General features: G+C 43.9%; 1 protein-coding gene across 1 annotated transcript in view; it reads right to left on the reverse strand.

The window, feature by feature from the left end:
- Window positions 1-3,308: 3,308 nt before the first annotated feature.
- The window catches only part of FBXL7 (F-box and leucine rich repeat protein 7), a 414,974-nt gene continuing 393,322 nt past the window's right edge, over window positions 3,309-24,960 (reverse strand). Inside the window, exons 3-4 of the mRNA XM_024741743.1 lie at window positions 14,318-14,929; window positions 3,309-6,634 (exon numbers count right to left, since the gene is read on the reverse strand). Of these exons, the coding sequence (XP_024597511.1) occupies window positions 5,898-6,634; window positions 14,318-14,929 (1,349 nt within the window). The 3' untranslated portion in view covers window positions 3,309-5,897. The remainder of the gene's footprint in view (window positions 6,635-14,317; window positions 14,930-24,960) is intronic.

Consider the following 24,960-nt stretch of genomic DNA (forward strand, 5'->3'; position numbering starts at 1 on the left):
AGGGTAAAACCAAAGAGCACAATGTTGGCTGAAGAACCCAAGGATTATTGAGGGGGGTACCTGCTATCTCCCTCTCCCCGAGCTAGATTCTATGGAAATTATTATGGCAGTTTTGCTGGGCTATGGCTGTGTTCGGACTGCTTGTTGTTTCATATGCTGTTTGGAGGATAGTCAAGCTGCTTTGAGGTTCTTCGAGTTTGTCCCAGAAATTATGTGTGAGTGTTGTTTCTGCAAAATGTTCCCATCCTTTAAAAATTACATTATGTGCGCATTGTGTGTGTGAGAGAGAGAGCGTGTACGTGTATGTAGGAATTAATCTATGGGATGATCTTAGAATAAAAGAGAACTTTCTATTTCCATATGACTAACTCAAGGCAAAGGCAAGGTTAACCTAGAGTTAGAATAGCTAATATTATGATTATCTTAACCTACAGTAGAGAGAAATTGCTTCATCAACTTTATCAAATATTTTGTCCCTGAGTGAGCTCCATGTTTTAGATGTTCAAGTGCATCATGGCTTGTGAAGCTCACCTTGTCTGAGTTATAAAGTCCAGCTCAAGGATCTTCTCCCTGAGAGGAGTCCCTAAGCTTTATCCTTCTCTCCATATAATGATGAAAATTATTTCTTCGGTGAACACCATCAGGGCAAGAATCTCAGAGCCAGCATGGTGCCTGACACATAATGGGTACTTAAAAAATACTTATTTGATGAATGAATGAAAAAATGTTGCCACTCTCTTTGTATATTCCCTTCTCCACCTTCCAGCTCCTTACATGCTATTATTTGATCTGAGATCCTTTAGCGTAAGGATATTGTTTCTTATTCACCTGGAACCTATTAACAGTACCTGGTCAATAAACTTCCGTTAAAGGAGTTAAGGGATGCTGAGTACCATCTACTCCTTCAGAAGAAAATGACTGGCACTCCCTGGGGATTCACTGTTCATGAAGAATGGATTGCAACATCCAGTTTCCATCATATGTTGAAAATCACATGGGCCAGGACAGAATTCAGACATACTGATCTCATCAGTATAAAATTCAGTAGCTGAGTGACCAGAAGGAGGAACATTCGACGATATAGAAAAGACCAGATTTGGAAATATTTAGTTTGGGGTTTTCAATTTTATTTTTTAAAGATCTTTTAAAGCCATCCTTTGATACCTGGATGATGTTGACTGTTACTTCCTGAGCAACAATTCAGAGCTTAAATGTAGCCTTCCTGAATGCTCCACGAGATCAGCATTCTATAGCTGTACGTATTTCCTAGGATAGCTCTGCCAAAGACGTCACAGCTGTGCTGTTGACAGGCAGGGATGGTGCCATATCCAGCTCCCAAATGGCCATGTTCTTTCATCTCATGTGGTTTCAAACGCAAGTTGACCTGCTGACTTGAGAAGAAGAAAAAAAATAAGACTCTACAAAATGGACCTGTGGCTTTAGGAGATAATGATGCACTCAAGGAAAGAAGGAGAAATAATCACTTCTTGAGTGCATTCTTGGTTGGTGTGTCCCCATTCTGAGTGTCTATGAGGGTATTTCTTCCCTGGAGTGAACAACTTTGCCCACTTGATGGTCATCTTAATGAAATGTGCCTGAGTTGCTCTTTGGACAACTGGAGCTGTGTTTAGGCAAGTCTCAATGATGGCAGACAGAGGGCGACAGGCACTCCCCTTGCCCCGCACCGCTCCTTCCTGCAACATTAAGAGCCCCTGTTGGTGTATGGAGCAGAAAGAAGGAACCATTTGACCAAGAGCGTGCAAGATGAAAACCAATTTTGTTTCACCGACTGTCTGTGTGAACGTTTTCACGCAATATTTACCTAGTCCCTAAAGAGTCTCTCTCCCTCTTCTACCGTCTATTAACTTCTCCCTGAACTAATCATGATTGCCGGCTATTGAACAAATGCGCTACTTTTGGTGACTTTTCTGTGGAAATTTAGACACAGTAGGCAATTTTACTGCATTATTTTTCCCTTAAAAATACTCGGTCTTTTTGGTTTCATGTTGCGTGCTCTTGGATGTCAAACTTCTTGAAGCCTTTTTTCTACTTCTCAACAAATGTCAATATAAGAATTCATGGACCTCCAGGGCAAATGCATTTTATTGACTTACCTTATTCTGAGATCTGGACAAGAATTGCATGGGTCTGTCTACCTTCGAGTTACGGTTCCAAAGCAGTTAATAGTCCCATTGGTTTCCGTGAGAGTGATTAAGCAGCTCACATAGGGTGAGAAGAAGGTTGAAGACAACTACATTTAAAATCGATATCTCAAAACCTTTTTACTTGCTAAAGATGGAGTCTGTCATTCATCAATCAGTACTTACTTTCTGCCATGTTGATTTCTCAGATCTGAAAGTTTGGGTGAAGAGATATTTGGCATTTCTCTTTTTCCAAATGACTGATAATTTTCCCTTTTAGATCAAGTTGCCATATTCTTCTCCCAGGTCGTAACGCTCTAAGACTTTTTAAAAAATTTGTAACAACAAATGGTCAACGTAAGTTTGAAAATTTCTCCAGTGTTTGTAACCAGTGCCAGGGGAAGTATATTCAGGGCCACAGTTACTTATTTAAAATTCTGAAATCTAGAAAGCTCTGCTAAAATTGCTTTCTTCATTATGCTTGCACAACTTAATTTGGTGACAAAACCTGACCCGAATGGATACAAGGCTATTTATAGCTTCTAATAATCTTATGTAGTTGACTATTCACATCCACTGCTGTAGAAATAGTAACACATTTATGGGCTTCCCTGGTGGCGCAGTGGTTGAGAGTCCGCCTGCAGATGCAGGGGACGCAGGTTCGTGCCCCGGTCCGGGAAGATCCCACATGCTGCGGAGCGGCTGGGCCCGTGAGCCATGGCCGCTGAGCCTGTGCGTCCGGAGCCTATGCTCCGCAACGGGAGAGGCCACAACAGTGAGAGGCCCGTGTACCACAAAAAAAAAAAAAAAAAGAGTGCTGTCCAAGATTCTACCAAGGGTGTTACAATATACTCCATAGATAACTTCCTAAAATGTGAAAAATTATAAATTCCGAAACACACCTGACTCCAAAGGGTTGGTGAGGGAATTGAAGACCTAAATTAAACTGTGAAGGTAATGATTTTTCACTTACCTGCTAAGTTTCAGCGAAAGTCAGTGAACTAAGGGGAATGACAAAACCATGGGTGCCACTTTAAAGGGACGACAAATTCAGTGACCCGACCTGCTCTCTACTTGGACATGAGGCAAGTTTCTCCCTCACTCTTGATTGTCACCATCTGAACACCAGGCTCCTTTGGCCAGGGTATTAAATGAGGCTTAACCCAATTACGAACATATTGCTTTATTTCTTGGTGGTAGTAAATTAAGGCTTTTTAGAGTCATACAGCACGCAGTGATTTGAACATTAGAATTAAAAAACAACAACAACGAGCATTCAATTTTGCAAAGGCAGGAAGGAAGCAATGTTTAAAAACAGATCAAATTCCTAGTGAGGCTTTTTGCTTGGTCTCTAAAAATCTGCTGAGCTGTTACCCCGGGAACCTATGTCATAGGTACCTACAGCAAGGGGAAGCAGAATGGGTGAAGAGAAGACTGGGGAAAAGGGAGAAACCGGGAAGGACAGTCCATGCTGGGCAATTGGTGTGAAAAGTCGGCTTTGTCTCATGTTTGGAAGACGTTTAGGTGCTGCGGTCAGGTGGTGGTGATAAAGGTATTTGGAATGGGATGCCCCTTCTCTGGTTCTGGGAGCCATTTTGGACCTCTCCTCTCATTCCGGGAGAAAGAAACCAGCTCACTTGGAAGATCCCCAGTGCCAAGGGTTAGGCAAAAATCCTTTGTGACTCTCAAATTCTGAAGCTTTAGACAGGGTCACAAGTCATACAGCAGGGAATGCTACCTTCAACCCCTTTCACGGTTCTAAACCTTGTGACCATCACTAGATACTATCCCCAGCCAAACAATTCCTTTTCCCCCATGGCACACAGCCTTGAGCGCGCCTCTAAGCTGCTGGCGGTGTTGACTGGAGAGGAGGTCATATTTCATACCCTACCTCCTGCTTCTCAACGTAGGACAAAGCCATGCAGGAGCGCAGCTGTCAAGTGGGGCGTAGGCTCCATCTGAAACCCATTCCACATGCTGGACTTGCAGATGCAGAGGTTCTGGGTTTGGGTGGTGGATCCTTTGAGAAAGAAATGGATGAACTGTTTGAACAGTGACGGAGGAGGGCTGTTGCCAAAGAATAATTTAAGAGAGGTCATGGGTTTATTAACAAAAAGCAATTAAATTTCATGAAAACAAGCAGTGGAATTTCTGGCATCCTGACTTCACATGAATGAGGATAGCAAATGGATTTCTATCCAAATAGGACCATTTAAAATGCATACTTGGCAATGACTTTAACGTTGTATTCCAAGGGTCTGGTTGGTGGAACAGCGCCTAAGTCTTATCATTCTGTTCCTTCTTCCGTTTGTGTGGCACTTTTGAGTGCACAGGATTTAAACTACCTGGAAGTCTGCTCTGCATCTTTGACGGAGGACATGCAAACAGTCACAGGGGAAGGCACACAAGGTGGCAATCTGCAAGATTAAACACTTATGACTTAACCCCAACAGGCTTCATGCGATGAAGTCTGGATGCACAAGGAGACAAACAGATGAGAAAAGTAGAAATGTGATCTGAATGACAAAGAACCGAGGCGTCTGTTCCTCCCAGCTGCAGGGCAGATGTGTGCATGCATGCCACGTGTGCAGTGAGAGGGATTTGAAAAACCCTAGAGGACATGTGTTCTCTTGCGCGTCCCTTGTTAATTAAAAATTATGAGTGCCTTTCCTCCTACTTGAAACCACTCAGAAAGATCAACCTGACTAGGGGATGTGGGTTTTGCTGTGATTAGGAATCCCATGGCCTCCATACAATGGTGTGGAGTGGAGTGATGCCGAAAGCATCTGTGTACGGAAACCATCCATCTAGCTGGGCAGGAGAAGATGACCAAGAGACTCGCTCACCAAAACAAACAGGCTGTGAGTGATACTCAGATCGGAGTGAAGGACATACAGGACGCCGGTGGTGGCATGCCTCCTGAAAGCATCCACAGAATCAACACCCTTGGAAGAGGTAGAGGTCTCGTGTGCTCTATGCCAAGGAGCCTGTGTTTACTGACGTCTCTATTCCCTCAGCTCTAAAATGGGCATGAAGCTAACCCTCGATCAGATCAGAGAATGGCCTCTCATTCGGTGCTGGAAACCAAAGCCCAGAGAGGTCAAGTGCCTTGCCCAAGGTCACACAGCTCGTAAGTGGTAGAGCTGCGAGGTGGGGGAACAACGCAGGTCTCTCCCTCCACCGTGCTGCCTGCCACCAATGATTCTTTAAAAAGGTTTAGAAGCGCTTCATATATACCAGGTGCTGTGATGTTTATCTAACAAGAATTTGCTTGGGTGTGGGGCTGAAAAATGTGCTTTAGGCCAATCAAGGAGTTGAAAGAGGAGGTGGTCTGGAGAGCATTATTATTCTGATAATTTGCTGTCAGTGTAGGAGAGGGAGCAGTGGGGTAGGATGGACCAGGGTGTAGACCTCGGGGCTGTGGCCAGGAGGAAGGAGACAGAGAGAAAAAAGCGCATTCCTAAACACACTGCAATCCGCTTTCTGAGGTACACCTTTCTGAGACGAGAAACTGCCTACAAATGACCTGACCCCCCAAGAAACCATTGGCTGCGATAGAAATGTGCCCCCCAGCCTCCTTTCCTGGACCTCTGTTGCCCACGAGAAATAAGGAAAAAGAAAAGCCAGATTCCTAAGAAACTTCCTGGAAGAAAGAGCTGTTACGAGTGGGTGTCGGCGCTTACATACGCTGCTTTGAAAAAATATTTTGTTTCGTTCATGTCTGTATGAAGACAGCGACGGCTGGAAGCCGTCCCTTCAGAAGAAGGCAGGGTTGGTGTGCTCGATGACGCAGCGCTTGCAGTGGCGTTTCACGAAGCGCAGGGCCTCCACGGACACCTCGCAATCCTGCACGTTCAACATCTGCAGGTCGAAGCAGTTGGCCGCCACGATCTGCAAGCCCTGGCCCGTGATGCTCTCGCAGGACTTGAGGCTGAGCCGCTTGAGATTGAAGCAGTTCAGGGCCAGGCACTCCAGGCCCGTGTCGGAGACCAGAGGGCATTTGCCGATGTCCAGAGACTTGAGTTTCGCGCAGTTCTTGGCGAGGTACTCCACGCCGTGGTCCGTGATGCCCTCGCAGCCCCTCGCGTTGAGGTAGCGCAGCTTGCCGCAGTACTTGGCCACGTAGCGGATGCCCACGTCGGTGACGCGGCCGCAGTGGGCGATGCTGAGGTACCGCAGGCGGGACTCCAGCTTGGCGATCTCTCGCAGGCCGAAGTCGCTGACGAAGCGGCAGTCGCTCACGCTCAGCTCCTTGATGGAGGCGCAGTAGATCATCAGGTAGCGGAGGCCCTCGTCCGTGAGGCGCACGCAGCGGCGCAGGTACAGGTGGGTCAGCTGCGTGCAGTGCGCCGCGATGGTGTGCAGGCCTTCGTCCTCCAGCACGAAGCAGTCCGTCATGTCCAGGTAGCGGATGGAGATCTGTTTGCCATGCAAGGGGGACAGTTTAATGGAGGCCTCCCGGGTCAAGCTGATGCAGGTCACTTTGGAGCACCCTACACGAAGAGACAGAACACACGCTCAGAGCGACCTCCGAGAATGGGGGGGGGTGGTGCGGGTGCAGTTGGGGGACTCCTTTACGGATTGCTAGCCCTCTCTGGATTCAGGTCCTGAGGTTACCCCTTCCCTTCCCAGCCCCTATGGAGGAGGAACGCCAAGAATGGGCTTTCCGTGTTCATTTCATCCCTTAACGACTTTGGGTTTAAGAGGCTTTGGGGCTCTAGAATCAGAAAGCTAACGGTTCCAATTCCAGATCCATCACGAGTTGCCTGACGTTGGGCAAATCAATCCTTCTCGGTACTTCGTCTTAAAATAAGGATGAGCATGTCCCCTGCAAGGTGGCTGTGAAGAGGCAATGAGACCATGTGTGTAAATATCCTGCCCTGGCCCTGGAAAGTTCGGGAAGCTCAGTAAAGGTTAGTTCTCACCCTACCATGGTCTGGTCCAAAGAAGTGAGATATGAGATAGAAGGGTTGGCCATGACCTGGGTGTGGCAGAAAGAGAGCATTGGCTTGGGAATCACAAACAAGTTCAGATCTACTTTTTACAGCCTGAGGCAGGAGGCTTAACTTTCCTGAGTCTCACGACTCTCCTCTGAAATGAGGATGAGTAGCTGGCGTGCCTCCACGGGGTATAATGAGGATGAAATGGGAGATAATGGATACGGACGTACTCTGAAAACTACGGCAAATGTATATACCAACAGTTATTAGTCTAACAAGGTGACTGTCTAGGGATTCAGTTCAACCCTCTTTGGTCAAGGAAGAACAATTGTGTCATAGGGATTATTCCTCTAGCCCCTCAATCAGTTTCCCTGCCCTGCCCTTACAACCTCTACGGTCTATTCTCCTCACAGCAGCCAGAGAGATTCTGGAAAACAGAATTCCATCTATCATGCTCAAAGCCTTCAGATGGCACCATCTCACACCACGTGTAAAATCGAAAGGGGCCTCCAAGGACCTGCACCCCTGTGCCCTTATCTCTTACCCCCTCTTCCAACCCTACTGGCCTCCTTGCTGGTTCCCAGATGGCTCAGGTGCCCCCCTGCCTCAGCATGTGTGCACTGGACAGGGTTTCCCTGGATAGCGCCATGGGCCACCTCCACTTTCTTAGGTCTCTGAGCAAATGTCCCTTTACTGGACAATTCTTCCTTCTTCACCCTGTATGAACTAGTATTCCCATTTATTTTCAGCACTTGTTATCACCTTGAGTCGCTATATATTTATTTATTCACTTATGCATTTGCTGTCCTCACTCTGGAATGTGAGCTCCTAAGAAAAGGGATTCTGCACTGTTCACTGCTGTATCCCTCATACCTGGTTCATAGCTGGTGTTCACTAAGCATCTGTTGAATGAATGAATGATTTACAGAGTGCGTACAGTCTTTTCTAAGAAGACCTGATGGGATAATCCAACTTCCAATATTTAAATGTCCTCGGGACTTTGACCGTGGCTGACGTATATCTACATCGAAAAACTGATTATCTGTTTTATAGTTAATTATAATGCCTCTTATTTATGTTGAATTATGAAGTTTACAAAGTGCTTTTATAAACACTTTCTCACTTGATTCTTAAAAAAATCCATTTTACAGATAAGGAAATTAGTGCTGAGGAAGATATCTTTAGATGCCTCTCGAAACATTGTTTCCAACCTCCCTTCCCCTAAGAATGTCTGTTTGTATATGCATTTTATATGCATATATTTATACTATATATTATATAATTATATATTGTATATATAATGAATATTGCATATATAATATATATATAATATATAATGAATATATAGTTACATATGAAGCCCTCATTTAATTGTGTATTTCAGTTCACTGGTTATTACTCTTTAAAATATGTACAGTATATTTTTCATATATGAATATAATTAATATCCATAGCCGGCACACATTATATAAATAAATGTATATGTATACATATATTTTATCCTGCTACATAGACTGCATATATACTTTTCATTTTCTCTTTGCTTTCCCCAAATCCCTCTGGCAGCTCTAAAGACAGGTGCCTCAACCCTGGCAGCTCTGTGCCTTGGTTGACGACGTCATCTCCAAGGCTTCTAAACGACCACGTGACAGTGCTAACGGGGACTTTTCCTCCCACTCCTGGCAGGCTGCCCAGGAAACTCGTATAAAATTGAGGTCATGGGAATAATGAGGTTCAGAAGCCATGTGCTACCAAGTCAAAGAATTTCAGGAAGGAGCAAAGCATATACTCCAACACTGGAGAACAAAGATGCAGCTTGTCGAGGCTGCCCACACTACTCCAGTGGGCTCCGTGGTTTTGCAGAACGTGGTTGGTACTGTTCAAATGTAACTTGGAAATCTTCCTTTATTTTGAATTTCTTTTTTATACTGACTGTGATCCTGCTTATGCTGAATTTATATGTTCACAGTAGTGGTTGCCCATCTGTGATGTTTTTCAAGATGATATGACAACCTTTGTTCCTAAACTCGTAGCTCCAGTTTCCTATTAAATAAAAAAAAAAAATCTAGTAAAATCTGCTGCACTCCAGGGAGGATACTCTATTTGGTCCAGGGAAATATCAATATATGCTTGGTTGTTGAAACTAAGCCCCAAATTTAATGAAATACTAGCTGAGCTCAGTTTTGGTAAAGACACTATTTTGATATGCTTGTATCATTTTAGATCAATAATTTAAAATTTAAGCTTTAGCCTTAATTCTTACAGATTTGCTAACTTTGGGTTGGAAAGAAAATAAACTGGTTCATGGCTCAGTAGGTAAAATCTGTGGCTAGTGGGTGCATTCATACAGAAGAGACATGGAGAGAACCTGAGAAATCGTTCAATTTAAACTTCAGTTTTTGTTTTTTTTTTTTTTGCGGTACGCGGGCCTCTCACTGCTGTGGCCTCTCCCGTTGCGGAGCACAGGCTCCGGACGCGCAGGCTCAGCGGCCATGGCTCATGGGTCCAGCCGCTCTGGGGCATGTGGGATCTTCCCGGACCAGGGCACGAACCCGCGTCCCCTGCATCGGCAGGCGGACTCTCAACCACTGCGCCACCAGGGAAGCCCTAAACTTCAGTTTTTAAAGATGAGGCATCTCAGATTCAGTGAGATTATAGGACTTGTACAGTCAGAATAGGGAAAAGTTTCCTGATCCAAGGTTTCTAATATAGCAGGGATGGTATATTCAGCATGCAACTGATGAATTGCATGAGGGATTTACAGTAGATGTGTCAGCATGAAGTGAATATTTAGACACTGGGGCATCAGAAGTCTTGGGAGTGGTGATACCTGTATGGGGATTCTTGGAAGAGAGAAACAATTTTAATACACAGATATGGAGCCCAGGTAGTATAAGGTAATAGTATGAGCAAATTCGAGAGACAAGAAAGCATAGAGGCAGAGGGGGAGTGAGGAGTGTTGATAGGCTAGAACATAGGATTTAATGGCAACTAAGATGGGAATGGTCCATTGGGATCAGATCTTGGGGGCCTGCCTTAACATTCAGGGTAAGGAGTAGGGATATTACACAACAGAGAGTGAACAGTATGGGTTGAATAAATCTGGGGATATCTTCAATTAATTCCAGATTTGGTTCAGCTTTCACAAATATGCTCTTCATTACCATTTCCTCTCATTATTGGGGTGATAATATCTACTTCTCTGGGATATAAAAGGCCTGATGAAGACCAACTACTGTCATTGAAGACCAACCTCTGCCTTGCAAGCATGTTAATAACAATGGCAATCCAAAAATGATGATAACAGTCACGATTTATCGAATGCTTACTACATAGTTTTCAGCAGAACACACATGTGAGGACTTATCATGAATTAACTCATTTAATCCTCCCAATGAACTCAATTTTACTGGTGAGGAAGTTTTATTTACTGCACACAGCTTCCTAAATGCTTGTTCAGAGTATTAACCAATGACAACTTTGTTTGAACGCTTCAGAGGTCAAGATGACTGTTCAGGGCTTTGACACCCCTCTGTTCACTTAATTACAATATCGTAAAGTGCAGAGATAAAATATGCCTCATTTTTGCCCATATAAAGCTTGTAATGAATCGAGAGAAAGGAATCTGGGAATATACAAGTATACAGTTGCAAAACCCAGTAACACTCTACCTGCTTATACTCAAAAGGTAGACACCTGGGAGGAAACCTTCAGCTTACCGGGCACCAGGCAGGGAAGGCTTTACTTAAGGGATGCTTGCACTGGGGCTCCAGCAATGAGAAATCTGTTAAGAGGGCTGTTGGGGAGAGGCAGGGGGCAGAGGAGGGAATGGCACGCAGGTCAGTGAGTCCCCATACATCACAGTGTGCACAGGCATGATGTGTTTGGGAAATGCAACTGGCTCTATAGAAGGGAGCACTGAGGTTACATAGGAAAGGCGTGAGGTTTGAACTTGAAAAGGGCAGCTCACAAAGGGCCGTATATACTCTGCTGAGGAACTTTTTCCTGTATGTCGTGAGGAGGAATTGGAGATTTTATGTAGGAAAATGAATGGTTAGACTTGCAGTTTGAAGACATCCCTTTGGAGGCTGGCTGTGTGGAGGGCGGGTGGATGAGGTTGAGATGGGTGTAGGGACAATGATGGGGGAAGCATGCATCCAGGCTGGCAGGTAGGGGAGAGGGGATGGACTCGAGATTCTGAGGAAGTAGAATCACAGGGACAGGATTCAACTGGTCTGATATAAAAGATTAGGAAGAATAGTAAGGAGGACTCCCAGATCTCCAATTACAGGGGATCCTTTTGAAGCCATTTCACTTGTAATAAGCACTAGATTTTATACTTAAAAATTGGTTAGGGGCTTCCCTGGTGGCGCAGTGGTTGGGAGTCCACCTGCCGATGCAGGGGGCACGGGTTCGTTCCCCGGTCCGGGAAGATCCCACATGCCGCGGAGTGGCTGGGCCCGTGAGCCATGGCCGCTGAGCCTGTGCTCCGCAACGGGAGAGGCCGCGACAGTGGGAGGCCCGCGTACCGCAAAAAAAAAAAAAAAAAAAAAATTGGTTAGTCTTAATATATTCCATTGATGTTTAAAGATGTTATTAATTGTGATATTTAATTTTATGTGTCAGCTTGACTAGGTGACGAAATGCCAAGATATTTGGCTAAACCTTATTTCTGGTGTGCCTGTGAGCGTGTTTCTGGTTAAGATTAACATTTGAACCGGGGAACTCAGTCAAGCAGTCTGCCCTTCTCAGTGCAGATGGACACCATCCAATCTGTTGAGGGTCCGAATAGAACGAAAGGTGGAGGATGGAGAACTCTCCCTCTGCCTAAATGTTTGCGCTAACACAGTGGTCTTTTCCTGCCTTCGGACTGAGACTTACACCATCAGCAACCCTGGTTCTCAGACTTTTAGACTCAGACTAACTGCATCACTGGTTTTTCTGGGTCTCCAGCTTGCAGACGGCAAACTATAGGACTTCTCAGATGCCGTAATTGTGTGAGCCAATTCCTCTTAATAAATCTCTTTATATATATACTATTAGTTCTATTTCTCTGGAGAACCCTGAGTAAACTTTAATAAAAGGTAATAAGTGATAATGAAAAAACACTAGAGCTAGTTACAGTAACTTTCAATGACTTGAAAAGATAACTTTCAAAGTGGGCATGCTAGGGATGGGAGGGGCAGTCTCACGTCCTCTGGGGGAATTAGGCTCTAGACCAGCGATGAGTCTTCCGAAGTCAAGTTTATTGCCATTGAGGAGGTGGTCACTGTCAGAGGCCAGCTGTAAGACCCAAAGGGAACAAGGCATAGGTGAAATCACAATTTCTAGATTCCCTCAGAACTGGAGGGCACTGTTCAGAGGTGGTGATACAAATCCACCCCTATGGCTTGTTGGGTCCTTCAAGTTCATCTACCTGAAAATACCCATCACCACTCCTGCCAATATCAACAATTATGTGCTCTCGGTGAGTCAGAGCTTCCCCTGTGTACACAGTCTTTATATACCCAGATCACAGCGTGTCATCGGAAGACATGTGAGGAAGATACATAAATATTTTAGGTTCTGCAACGGGGCAGGTTGATAAAGACGAAGGGCATCAAGGCTTCCATAATGGTTAGCAAAGGGACCAAGCAGGATCCATACACTCAGGCTAGAAGCCCAGAAATTTCCATTCTCAAATAGCCAAAGTAGTTTCTGCATTTCTGAATTTCAAACGGACTCCAAGGACAGAACACAATTGCTTGCAGCCTGTACTGAGGGTGCATGGGCTGCCCCTTTAACTAAGATGAGGATTCCAAAAATGAGTCATTTTCTAATCTGAGAAAATGAGGTGTTTATAAAAGAGGCCCACAAGCTTCAGAATCTTAGCCTGTTAAAGAATCCAATCCCTTAGCCCCCCGTCCCCCCCCTTTTTTTTAAACAAAGAGGAAACACATCTAGAGAAAGCTGTGAATTGTCCCAAATCACAGAGTTCTGAAACTAGTTTCTACCACATCACAATGCTTTCTTTTTCCAGAAATCCTTGGGGGGAAAATGCAAGAAAACCTTTTAGTTTCCTGCTTCTTTATGCCAACAGCTGCTCATGACAAACCGAACATACAGTTTCTATGGCTTTGTCCTGGAGCCAGCTGAAGGAGGGGGGCAAAGAGCTGCTTTCCAGCAAGGGAAAGAATCTGCGAGAAATAATTGACTGTCATCTGAAATATTTTCAGATGTCGGTTTTCAAAAGAGAGAGCGAGCTCAGAGAGGCGACTTTTACCTCAGCTTTTGCCGGAGGGTATCATTTACCTCAGATGCTTGTAAATCCCCAATTCTGTTTATTCACCCGTCACAGTGGTTTTTACTTCTTGACCCTCTTCCCCAACAATCCCTGAGGTTGTAGCTCACGCTGTTCATTTCTTTAACTCCCTGATGCATCTTACACATTTCAGCCTCTCGAATGTTCGTCTTCTGACTGAGCAGTGGATGAGATAAAGAAAGGCTGTTAGTCCGGCTGGATCCACGTCTGTCTGGCGCCTAAGTATGAGTCTGGGTTTTAATTCTTCCTGCCTGAGAGAGGGCTTCAAGCAAAGCAGCCATGCTGGGATTTCCTTCATTTTTAAAAGGAACTAAAAAGGCTCTCCCTGGTGGGCCCTAACCTTGTACTACCAATTGAGAACTGTGCTTGAGAAAAGGTGCAAAATCAACCCAAGGGTGAGGAGAGTAGGGGTGAAATATGAAGAGATGCTTGGCCATGATGGCTTTTCCCCAATGTCTGCAAAATGGTGAGCAACCACAATCACAGGCCACAACACAGAATCAGCTTAGACACAGCACTCAGGCTCCATGAAACAGTAACCAGTGGATGTCAGGTCACTTTCTAAACTACCTCCGTTTGAGTTAGAGTTGGTTCTTATTTATCTGTGATTAGATGTTTAGTTCCCATGATCTACGGTTGCTCTGAAATTACTTTGAGAATGATGGGGAGGAAAGACACGCTTAAAAGTCACCCCAACTTGAACTGCCAGACAAAAGGTGCCTCTAGTTCCTCTAAGAAGTTGACATCGTTTGATGAAAGGCATACCTCTGGCCCCCAGGGTCATGATTCCGTAAAGACAGTCTTTCAGGAAGAAGAGTCAGCCTCCTGACCCCTGGCTATCACAAGGGGGACCCTTCCCAGGTGGCAGTGTCCTTTACGGGTTCGGGATGGTGCGCTGGGAAGGGCCTGCCGATGGCAGGTCAGTGGCCACGTACCTGACACATCCAGATGCTCCAGATTGGGACAGAGGGACACCACATCGAAGACTGCCTCGTTGGAGATATTGTAGCAGCCCGAGACTTCCAGCCGCCGGAGCTCCGGGCAGCGCTGGGCAATGGTGTAAAGACCTCGGTCCGTGAGCCGCCTGCAGCCACTGACACTTACGGTTTCCAGCATGAGACAGACGTTGGGTGTGTCCTGACAGAGCCTGCGGGTCAGCACCTTGAGGGCGCGGTCCACGTTGACGGTCTCGCCCGTCAGGCGGATAGTCCTCCAGAGGCGCGGGTCCCAGGCCAGGTTGTACCAGCGGCGGCACACGCGGGCGCAGCGGCACAGCTGGTTGGTGGGCAGGAAGGAGAAGATCTGCACCATGGCGTGGTCCGGGAGCCGTTCGATGCTGGCCTGCTCCTTCGGGGGCCGGGAGGCGAGCCGGATGAGCGGGTGGGTGAGACGGGTTGGGGGCGGGGAGTGGACCATGGCCACCGTCTCCCCGGTGACGGAGGACGAGGAGGTGGACGAGCCCCTTCCATTCTGAAATCCCGGCAGGTTGGGTGGACATATCAGGGCTGGGCTGGGCGTGCTCAGTGTGCGCATGCTCAGGTCGGAGTCTGGCAAAGGACACAGATAGAGCAAAGGGTTAAGGATGGCCAGAGCGGAGCCCCGGGAAGGAGGCGAGGGAGGTGACACTCATGCCACTGACATCCTTCCTGGGCCGACCCCTGCTGAATCCATCACCGGAAGTGGGAGCACATGCACGTTTCACCCATTCCAGAAAAGGGCTAATCCTCCAATATCTACATCAGGGGTGGGCAAACTATCTGTAAAAGGCCAGATAAGAAATAGTTGTGGCACTGCAGGCCATATGGGTTCTGTCTCTGTTGCAATTATTCAACCCTGCTGTTTTAGTGCAAAAGCTGCCATAAACAATTCGTAAACAAGCAGTCGTGGCTATTTTTCCATCCAATGTGTCCTGTAAAAACAGGTCAGCTGATTTGGTCCAAGGGCTAGAGTCTGCTGACCTTTGATCCACGTTAATGGTGATTATCTAAAGGGCACAACTTCAAAGTTTCATTATTTCTATACTGGGAAGAAAGCTCATACATTACGAACACAAACTGATTGGCTTTTCTAATTATACTTTAGCTAGGCAGATGGTTATGCTTCATTTACGAATGAGGGGAATGTGTTTCACAAGAGGGGAAGACTGGCCGTGGGTATAGAGACCATTTGCTGTCTCTGCCCTCACCTGCCCCCTGGGGTTCAGTCCCCCATCTTTTGATAACCATACCCCAGACTCTGCGGTCTGAGTTCTGGGGAGCCCCTGCTTCCTTCCTCCATTAGATCTAGCACCTCAGATGGTATTTCCAGGCCTTGAATATCTGTGGCAATACTTATTTTTCCTTCTTATTAATCATTCCTCCCTTTGCATTTGAATAATGTGACTCTTATTCTGTTCCTCAGAACCAGAAAGATCACTTGATGAAGATGCAAGTGGTTTTTAAGCTTATGAGAGATTGAGAGTTCTCTAGAATACTGCTTTAAGAAGTCTGCTCATTTCATAGCTGCCCCTCTCCCAACCTTGAGAGACATATATACATATATATGGAAAAATTTATTCTCGTGCTATATAAATATATTTATATAATATATATTTTACATATTTAGATGGATAGATTTATTTAGGAAGACATTTATTCTCTTTCTAAATATGTTTATATATTTCATACAGATGTGTGAATATACATATATATATATATAGAGAGAGAGAGAGAGAGAGAATGAATTTACCTCCAAAATACACATTTCTTTACCTGTGAAATAAGTGAGTTGATTTAGATAATTTATAAGTCATTTCCAGCTCTAATTATAGCTCTAAAGACTTAAACAAAAATTTTATCCTTGTGTGCTTTTTCACATTTCATACCTTCAGAATTTTCAAACACTTGTCTTTTCAAAGAACTTCCGGCAATAACATATAACACAAGAACTTCTGACACAGGACATCTCTGCTGTCTACTTGTAGTTTTCCTATTGATATACTTTTTCTATTTCTACGTTTTCTTTTGAATTTACTTCTCTGTAACCTAACACTGAGACTGTCCTACACATGTCCACCACTATTGCTCCTGGAGCATCCTTAAATTATTATCTGTCCACCCCTCCCCCCCCCACACACACCTATACATACACCTTGTCTGCCTCTTGAAATGCAAACACCTTTTGTGACTGAATGCAAATGTTACCTCCACTAAGAATACTTCCTTAGTGTCCCTGAGATATAATTAATCCCTTCCCTTTGGAAATTCCCACCCTTTGTTATACAGGCATGTGTGAATTTATCCTTCCCTAATGTGGCTCATTGTATTATTTTTCTCTCTTTTGCATTTCTCCCTATATCCCCATATCCTTTGTCGTGTATCTTTGCAGTCTTCCTAGGCAGAGTATATTTCTTCAGTCCAGTGATGTTGGCTTTGGCCACGTGACTTGCTTTGGCTAGTGAATATTCGGGGATGTGATCTGTCCAAAGCCGGTCGTGTGGTTGGGCTTGCCCACCTGCTTCTGTCATCACCATGGGAAGAACATGCCTGACTGGTCCACTGATCTTAGGATGACGAGAGGCCCATCATCTCATCAGATGAGCAGACAGAACTGGCCCCAACCTGCAGCTCAGGGCCAAGCTCAACCAAGCCTGGTTGGAGTCAATGGATGCCCAGATGAACCACAGATGTGGGAGCTAGAATACTGAGTTTTGGGATGATTTGTACCACAGTATTGCTGCGGCAACAGACGACAGATATGTCTTCTATTACACTAAAAACTCCTTTGAGACAGGATTAAATCCTTTTCTTATTTGTGTCCTGGCAGCCCCTGACGTAGGTTTATGGTACATAGTAGGTGCACATAAATGTCTTGACTGGAAAGGAAATATTTATATGTTTAAAAAGGATTAATATCTAGCTTGGCATGTACTTTTCTATCCCAGGTGGTATACATACTGCATTTTAAGTCATTCATAAGAAAAGAAATATGTACTTCTCTCTTTTGTAATCAGCTACAATAAACAGTAAATCTTTAAGGAAAAGCTTAAGTGTAAACCAATTAGGGATTTCAGAACTGCCATCCAAGCTACCATGGTACTAACCATCATTACATGAACTCCAAGAATTGCCTCTGAAGTTACCATTTTTCTTAGACAGTTGAACAACTTCTTTTGGACCAGGAAGGAGGGGCAATCTTAGGCTTTCAGCTCTGACATTTTAGCAGCTGTGAGGGCTCTGAAATCTCTCTCCTGCCTGCCTACATTCTGTTCATCTTGAAAGAGAAGACACTTAATTGTTCTGTGGAGACTTGCACGGCTTGATTTAGGCCCCTGAGGAATGAGCTATACTTACGGTGGAGGTGGAGTGGATTCCTAAAACCTGCATCTGTAACGGGTTCACTTTTCATCTCTCTTTCATACTCCCAGCACTGGATTATAGGAATGCATCCAGATTGCCTAGCACTGCTGTGCACTCAGTAACGCTTTTAGTTTTTTCTTTCTTTTCTTTGCCAATAATCATGCCCTGGTATTAAGGGAATTCACACTCAGAAAAAGATGGCAGTCTGGCACCTCTGTCGGGAAAATTCTGCCCTGGGAGACTCAGGAGCACAGTAATGGCTCTCCTCTCTAGTGCTTGGCAACCGGATTCTCATCAGTAATTCATGATGGCTCTGCACTGCTCCCCAAGGTGGGAGTAGAGTAGGGGAGTCTGGGAGATTTCGGCCAGGACACCTGGATGTGTCTTTTTCCAGAGCATACACCAGGTTTCTCTGAGTTTTTCCTATTTATTCTACAGTAGGTCAAAAACCCTCTGAGAATTTTTGCAAGGATACAGTTTGTCATAATTGAATAAATAGCACCCGATAATTATAAAAATAATGAAGAATGATGAGTAATGCTATGGTCTGAACGTTTCTAGCCCTCTCAAAATCATGCTGAGTGAATCTTAACCCCCAAGTTGACGGTCCTAGGGGTGGGGCCTTTGGGAGGTGATTAGGTCATGAGAGTAGAACCCTCATGAATGGGATTAGTGCCTTTATAAAAGAGACCTCACAGAGCTAGCTCTTACTTCTGCCGCGTGAGGTGGCAGTGAGAAGGCAGACATCTACGAGGAAGTGGGTCCTCACCAAACACCGAGTCTGCCAGCAGCCTCTTGGACTTGCAGCCTCCAGAACTGTGAGAAATACATTTTTGTTGTTTATAAGCCACCCAGTGCCTTTCTGCAATAGTAGCCTGAACAGACTAAGACAAATAACACCTGGAGATATTTATATCTAGATGTTGTCACGAAGTATCTTTTCTTGATATTTTATATCAAGAAACATATATATTTGGGGAAATAGAAATACATAGATATATTTTTTTCACAGAATACATGCACACATATACACGTGAGCACATATTTTAAATTTGGAAATAAACGCTATTATGGAAAAAATATGCATAGCTTGCCACACGGTTTCTTTTACCCTTTGATACTTGGAGCCATTTATTGCCACAAGCTATGGTTTATATAAACAGGAAGTACTTCTTCCATATAGAACTATCAAGAATCCTAGAGTATAAATGTCTATGTGCCAGGAAAAGGTAGTATGGCTTCAAATTCAAAACAAGGACCATTTCCGCTACCAAGTCATGTATTTCACGTGCCCATGGCACTGCAGAAGAACCTAGTGCGCTCTTTGTACATAGTTTTCTCTCCTACGTCCTTTTCAGAGGACTGGCAGCTAAATGGACATTGGAAACAGCTGCTAATTTTTCTGATAGAGCTTAGAAACAAGGATGCTGATGCCCTGATACCTGGACACACACACAGAGAGGAAAGGATCAAAGACAAATATTAAGACGACAGTTAGAAGAAACCTGGAACCCTCCTCCTGGCCTTGCGACATTGCAAGACAAACAGAAGCAGAAAGAAAGATGACTTTATATGAACTCAGAATATGACTTTAGAATATTTTGTAGGAATGAACATATTTTCATATCTGAATACCTATTCCAAGTGAATTTCTACCTATCTGATGTCTTGAGGGCAAACTCAACCTGTTTATCTTAACAGTAGGGTGATACCCATTGGGAGATAACACAGTATAACAATAACTGAGAGGCTATTACCACTACTTTTTTTTGGCGGTATGCGGGCCTCTCACTGCCGCGGCCTCTCCCGCTGCGGAGCACAGGCTCCGGACGCGCAGGCTCAGCGGCCATGGCTCACGGGCCCAGCCGCTCCGCGGCATGTGGGATCCTCCCAGACCGGGGCACGAACCCGCGTCCCCTGCATCGGCAGGCGGACTCTCAACCACTGCGCTACCAGGGAAGCCCTATCACTACTTTTAATACATTGTACACTTTTGTATACATTTAAATAAAAATTAGCCATTATAGTACATCTTTCTTTACTGTCCCCCCTAGGCAAATGGTGAGATGCGTGGATAATATATGGAAGAACTACCCTGCCAGGCATTATTTTGAGCAGGGAAACTAGCACTGGCAGAAAGTACCAAGTGAAATATACATCTCCAAAAGCTTCTATCAAGAATCAAATCTACTGCTGCTTGCATTAAGTGTCCTTAAATTCTGAGAAGTCCTTTTGATAGCTGGAAATGGGGATCACGAAATGGCACAGAGTAGCTTGTTTAAAAGCCCTTCTTTCCTGCTGCTTCTATGGTATCCACATGGCCATGAGGCACAGATACCACCCACAGCGTTCTTGGCAAGAATCACTGGAAGGGGGGTATGCAAAAGCCGTTTGGATCACTTCTTTGAAGATCAAATGTCCCCTGAAATATCAGGACAAGGAATGTCCAAACTCTTAGGAGACAAATACATCTTCATCACATATGAAAAATTTCCAGAATGTACAAGGTAGGTGGCTTTTGAAATTTACCAAGACTGCTGTCTACTCGGCAGACAAGCTATGAGCAAACCTTTTTCAAAAATAAATACATGAATTGGTAATGGAATCAGTTAAAGGTACACTCAATGAATTACGTCGTTGTAGGATGGATCAGTGAATGGACGGATGGACAAACAGACAAAGCTATAAAAGGAAAAATGATAAAATCTGCAAAAAAGGACATGTTTGGTTAATTTTACATATGAAAATGGAATTGGGGGCTTCCCTGGTGGCGCAGTGGTTGAGGGTCCGCCTGCCAATGCAGGGGACAAGGGTTCGTGCCCCGGTCCAGGAGGATCCCACGTGCCGCGGAGCGGCTGGGCCCGTGAGCCATGGCCGCTGAGCCTGTGCATCCGGAGCCTGTGCTCCGTAACGGGAGAGGCCACAACAGTGAGAGGCCCGCGTACCACAAAAAAAAAAAAAAAAAAATGGAATTGGAGGGCTTCCCTGGTGGCGCAGTGGTTGAGAGTCCGCCTGCCGATGCAGGGGACACGGGTTCGTGTCCCGGTCCCGGAAGATCCCACATGCCTCGGAGCGGCTGGGCCCGTGAGCCATGGCCGCTGAGGCTGCGCGTCCGGAGCCTGTGCTCCGCAACGGGAGAGGCCACAGCAGTGAGAGGCCCGCGTACCGAAAAAAAAAAAAAAATGGAATTGGGAAAGAGGTTGTCAGTTATAAATGTGTAAGACTCTAAGAAAGATAGAGATGAACACATGTGAAGGTCATGAAAGCAGAATGGGAGAATTTAAGGAGAAGTGAACAAACCGTTTTTTGCAATAGCACATGTATTTTGTGGCCTGTGTCTCTTAATGATATCGGGAAGCTGGATATATCCCCCAAACCGAAAAAGAACATAAAAACACACACCACTGATGTCTGCGGGAAAATATACAGAATAAACTGCAAGGAATCCATACACAGGGATAGACACTCTGGGTATGAAAATTCAGTAGGTTGAGCTGCTGCAGATCCTTGGATTACAGATTTATAGGCAGAAAAGAAAGTGACGATTCATTTATTCACTGGATCATTTAACACACATGCTTACTGTTGCCTGAGTGCCCAGTGCGGTCTGGAAAGGAGGAGTTTTTGCACTTGAGTAGATTATAAAGCAAATGTTCCCAACCCATCTCCTTTCTGCACTGCAGCCCCATTCAAGTACATCCACAGCAAAGACTCTGCCCTTTCCAATTGCTTGTAGCCTTTAGGGAGAGAGAAAAAAAGACTCTATGTTGAGAATGTGCCAGAATCACACAAAATCCAGGATGGAAAAGGATAGAAAAGTACGTCTAAGTCTGGAAACATAGTCAGTTTTCAGGAGTCCAAGGTAAGGACTGTGAATATAAAATCTAGTAGTGGAAAACATTTGAATTAAAGAATATTTTTGGTAAACGTTTGGATTTTCTCAAAATGAGGCTAATTTTTATTTCATACAATGGAGATCGTAAATCAAATGAATAGAATTATACTTTTTTATATTGATATTTTCATCTGTTTTCTGAAATAAGAGACAGTGGATACTTTAAAGTTTAAGAACTCGTGGTTCCGTGAATAATTTCAAACATTTCCAAGTATGTGAATTATGTGCGAATGATGTGCTTTATGTTGTTAAATTAAATACGTAAAGAATACCAAAAAGTATAGCTGTCTTTTTCTGGAGGGAAAACCCTATGACCTTTTATTCTCATTGTTTCAAAAGTCCTGGAAATTTTACCTCTTCAGTAATTATAGTACGGTATCAAAAATATTCAAGGCATCTCACGCATACATGCTTATTAGACACATTTTCTTCTAACTAGATAGCTGCCCGTTTTGTACAAGTTTTTATTTTCAAACCACTGCTGTTTACACTCTAGGAAGTCATATTTACATTGCATTGGCCTTTCAATGTCAAAATTTACAAAGCAACTCTGCATTTTCCCCCTCTGATTACCAAAACTTTTGTGCAAGATGCTTTCCATTGTAAGCTGCCTTTCTACTCAAGAACTCTTGCCATAAAAAGCAAAGTTTCTTTTCTTAGCTTAAACTCAAGCTTAAAAAAATAGATCCATAAAACCTAGCTAGTAAAAAAAAAAAAAAATCTAAGAGATCTTTCTCTTCTTGTTTTATTTCAAAATATTTTCTTTTAATGTCGTTCACATCAAAGACACACCCTAGAACTTATTTGAGGTATTGGTTGCTATAAAGTGGAAATTTATACAGACAAGGTTAATCCTGCATTTTACCTGGGAGGGGTTACCTTTAGGACTCAAGGGTTCTTGTTGGGAATGTCCTTCAGAAGGTGGCATCCCCCAGGATCAGATTATGGCTAAGACTTCTGCACAAGAACAAACACCCGGCTTTGTCAGTCACCTGGATCAGTCCTATAAAGGTAGAGGTAGGGTGATTGGTCCCTGAAATCTTGACGAGGGCGTGAGGGTCCTCTCATATCAGGGGATATAGTCTAGTCCAATGCCTGGCTCTATTTTTATGCTTAATACCAATTCCTCAATTTATCCAGTTTCTGACTCTAAACTGATTTGAGTGTGGAGTCTATTTCGTCCTTTAGTTCCTCTAAAAGAGAACAGTCACATTGCTAAGGAAGCTTTTAACCCACGTTGCCCTAAAAGCCATAATATTATATAATCAATGAAATGTACAGAATGGCACCTTGGGAATCTATAGTGCAGGATGATTTCGCCTGCAACGCAGAGTATCTAGAAAGGATCTTTTAGACAATTTACTCCTGAGGAAATATCAAGGGGCCTCAGAAACTATGTAAGAGTCCTGGATTATAATTCACAGCCTCCTTATGGCTTTACTTTGTGTTGAAATGATAACTTCCTAGTACTTTTTAAAAAGTCTGTAAAATGGCAAAGGGAGATGACCTTACACTATTTATTCTTTAATGGAAAGCAGGATGTTTTATCCCTGAGTACCACTGCTATTAGACGCAACCCTTTTCAAAAGGTGAGGAGATATTCTCCTTTGGGTAGAGCACGTTTTTAGAACCACTTTAACCATTTGTTCATCTTCCTTTGTAATAAAAAGAAAGGTTCAGATTCAAAGTCTTTGACAGATAGCAGTTATTTAGCTAGCATTTAATAACATTTTAATGTTTTGTAAAAATTATTCTTTATAATTTACTCTTATTTAAAAATCATTTAATTATGACAAACAATACTGGTCTTTCAAGTAAGGTTATGCATATTTGGTTTTTAAATAACTTAAGTTTACTTTTAAAAATATTAAGTGATAGTATTTAATAGTACAGGTGTGAAGAGATATGGCAAAGATCATGACGGCATTTGTAAATGTCTCAAGTTTAGGAAACACTGTTAAGGTGAAAAGAACATTGAAGACGGATGAACTTGGATTCCTGCCTCTGCTTTACTATGTGCAACTTGCATCATGTGAGACAAGATGCTGAAACTCCAGGGGTCACCAACCTCCTCTTTTGTAAACTGGAAATAATTCCACCCACTTTACAGGGTAGTTAGGTGGAGTCCATGAAAGGTTAAGATATTGCTATCTGTAGAAGTGTTTGACAAAAATCTCTACTGAGGACCTCATGGGAAAGAATTTCTGGGCTCTCCTGCTATGGGGCTGAGTTTTTAGGGGCATACTCTTCTGGATTTCCAGTAAGCAGTCTCTTGGTCATCTTCTCCTGTCCCACAAGATTTCATGTATAGTCCCATCTTCATAAATTTCTTATTGTTGCCGCCACAAACCTTTGAAATGTCTTTCACGTCAATGGCGGGTGATAGGGGGAGAATAAAGATAAATAGAATATAGATAAAAATCCATGGTTAGAGCACAATGTACTTTTGTTGAACAAAATATGACCACTGTATTTACTGGCAAAAGAATACTGTAATGGTGAAAGTCTTTTCTCATAGTTTATTATAATTTTTTTTTTTTTTTTTAATGTCACGGTGGACTGCTCTCTCCTTGAAATTTCTCCCCTGGTTTTGCAGCACCTTTCTCTCCTGCTTTTCCTTTCTCCTTCTCAGGAGCTGTTTTCTCACACTCTTCCATGGTGCACCACTTATACACCAGTGTTTCCACAGAGTTTCATCGTTAATTCTTCTGTTAGCATCTGCCCCCCTCCTCACCGTGGGCTCATGCACTCACATGGCTTCAGCAAGGCCTCTAAGCTAATGACTCCTGAAACTCAAGCTCCAGTCTAGACCATGCTCTTTTTGCATATCTCGCCCAAACATTAAATACATACCTGCTAGAACAGTGCTGCCTACTATGGTAGCCACTAGCTATCTAAGGCTACTAGAAATTCAATTTATTAAAATTAACCTAAAAATTCAGCTCCTTGTGTGCACATTTCAGGACTCACTAGCCACATGTAGCCAGCGGCTGTTGTACCAGACAGCACTGATACAGTACAGTTCCATCACTGTAGAGAGTTCTACTGGACGATGCTATCTATACTAACTCTTTCCCACAAGTGTATCTCGAATACAATATGTACAAGACTGAATGCATCAATATCCTTTGGGAAACGACCTTTTCCTATTACTTTCTGTATTGGTGTTAAGGTATTACTGCTGGTTAAGTCTGCCTCCTAAGCTGGAAATCTGGGAATCACCTTGAATCCTACCTTTATCTAATAAGTTGTCAAGTCCCTCACTTTGATTAGTTTATGGAACTAGGATTCGCCTCCCTTTCTCTGTCTCCACTGCTATCTCCTCAGTTCAAGTTTTCATCATCTC

This window comes from Neophocaena asiaeorientalis, unplaced genomic scaffold (assembly GCF_003031525.2).
Source record: "Neophocaena asiaeorientalis asiaeorientalis breed wild unplaced genomic scaffold, Neophocaena_asiaeorientalis_V1.1 scaffold10, whole genome shotgun sequence".
NCBI lineage: Eukaryota > Metazoa > Chordata > Mammalia > Artiodactyla > Phocoenidae > Neophocaena > Neophocaena asiaeorientalis.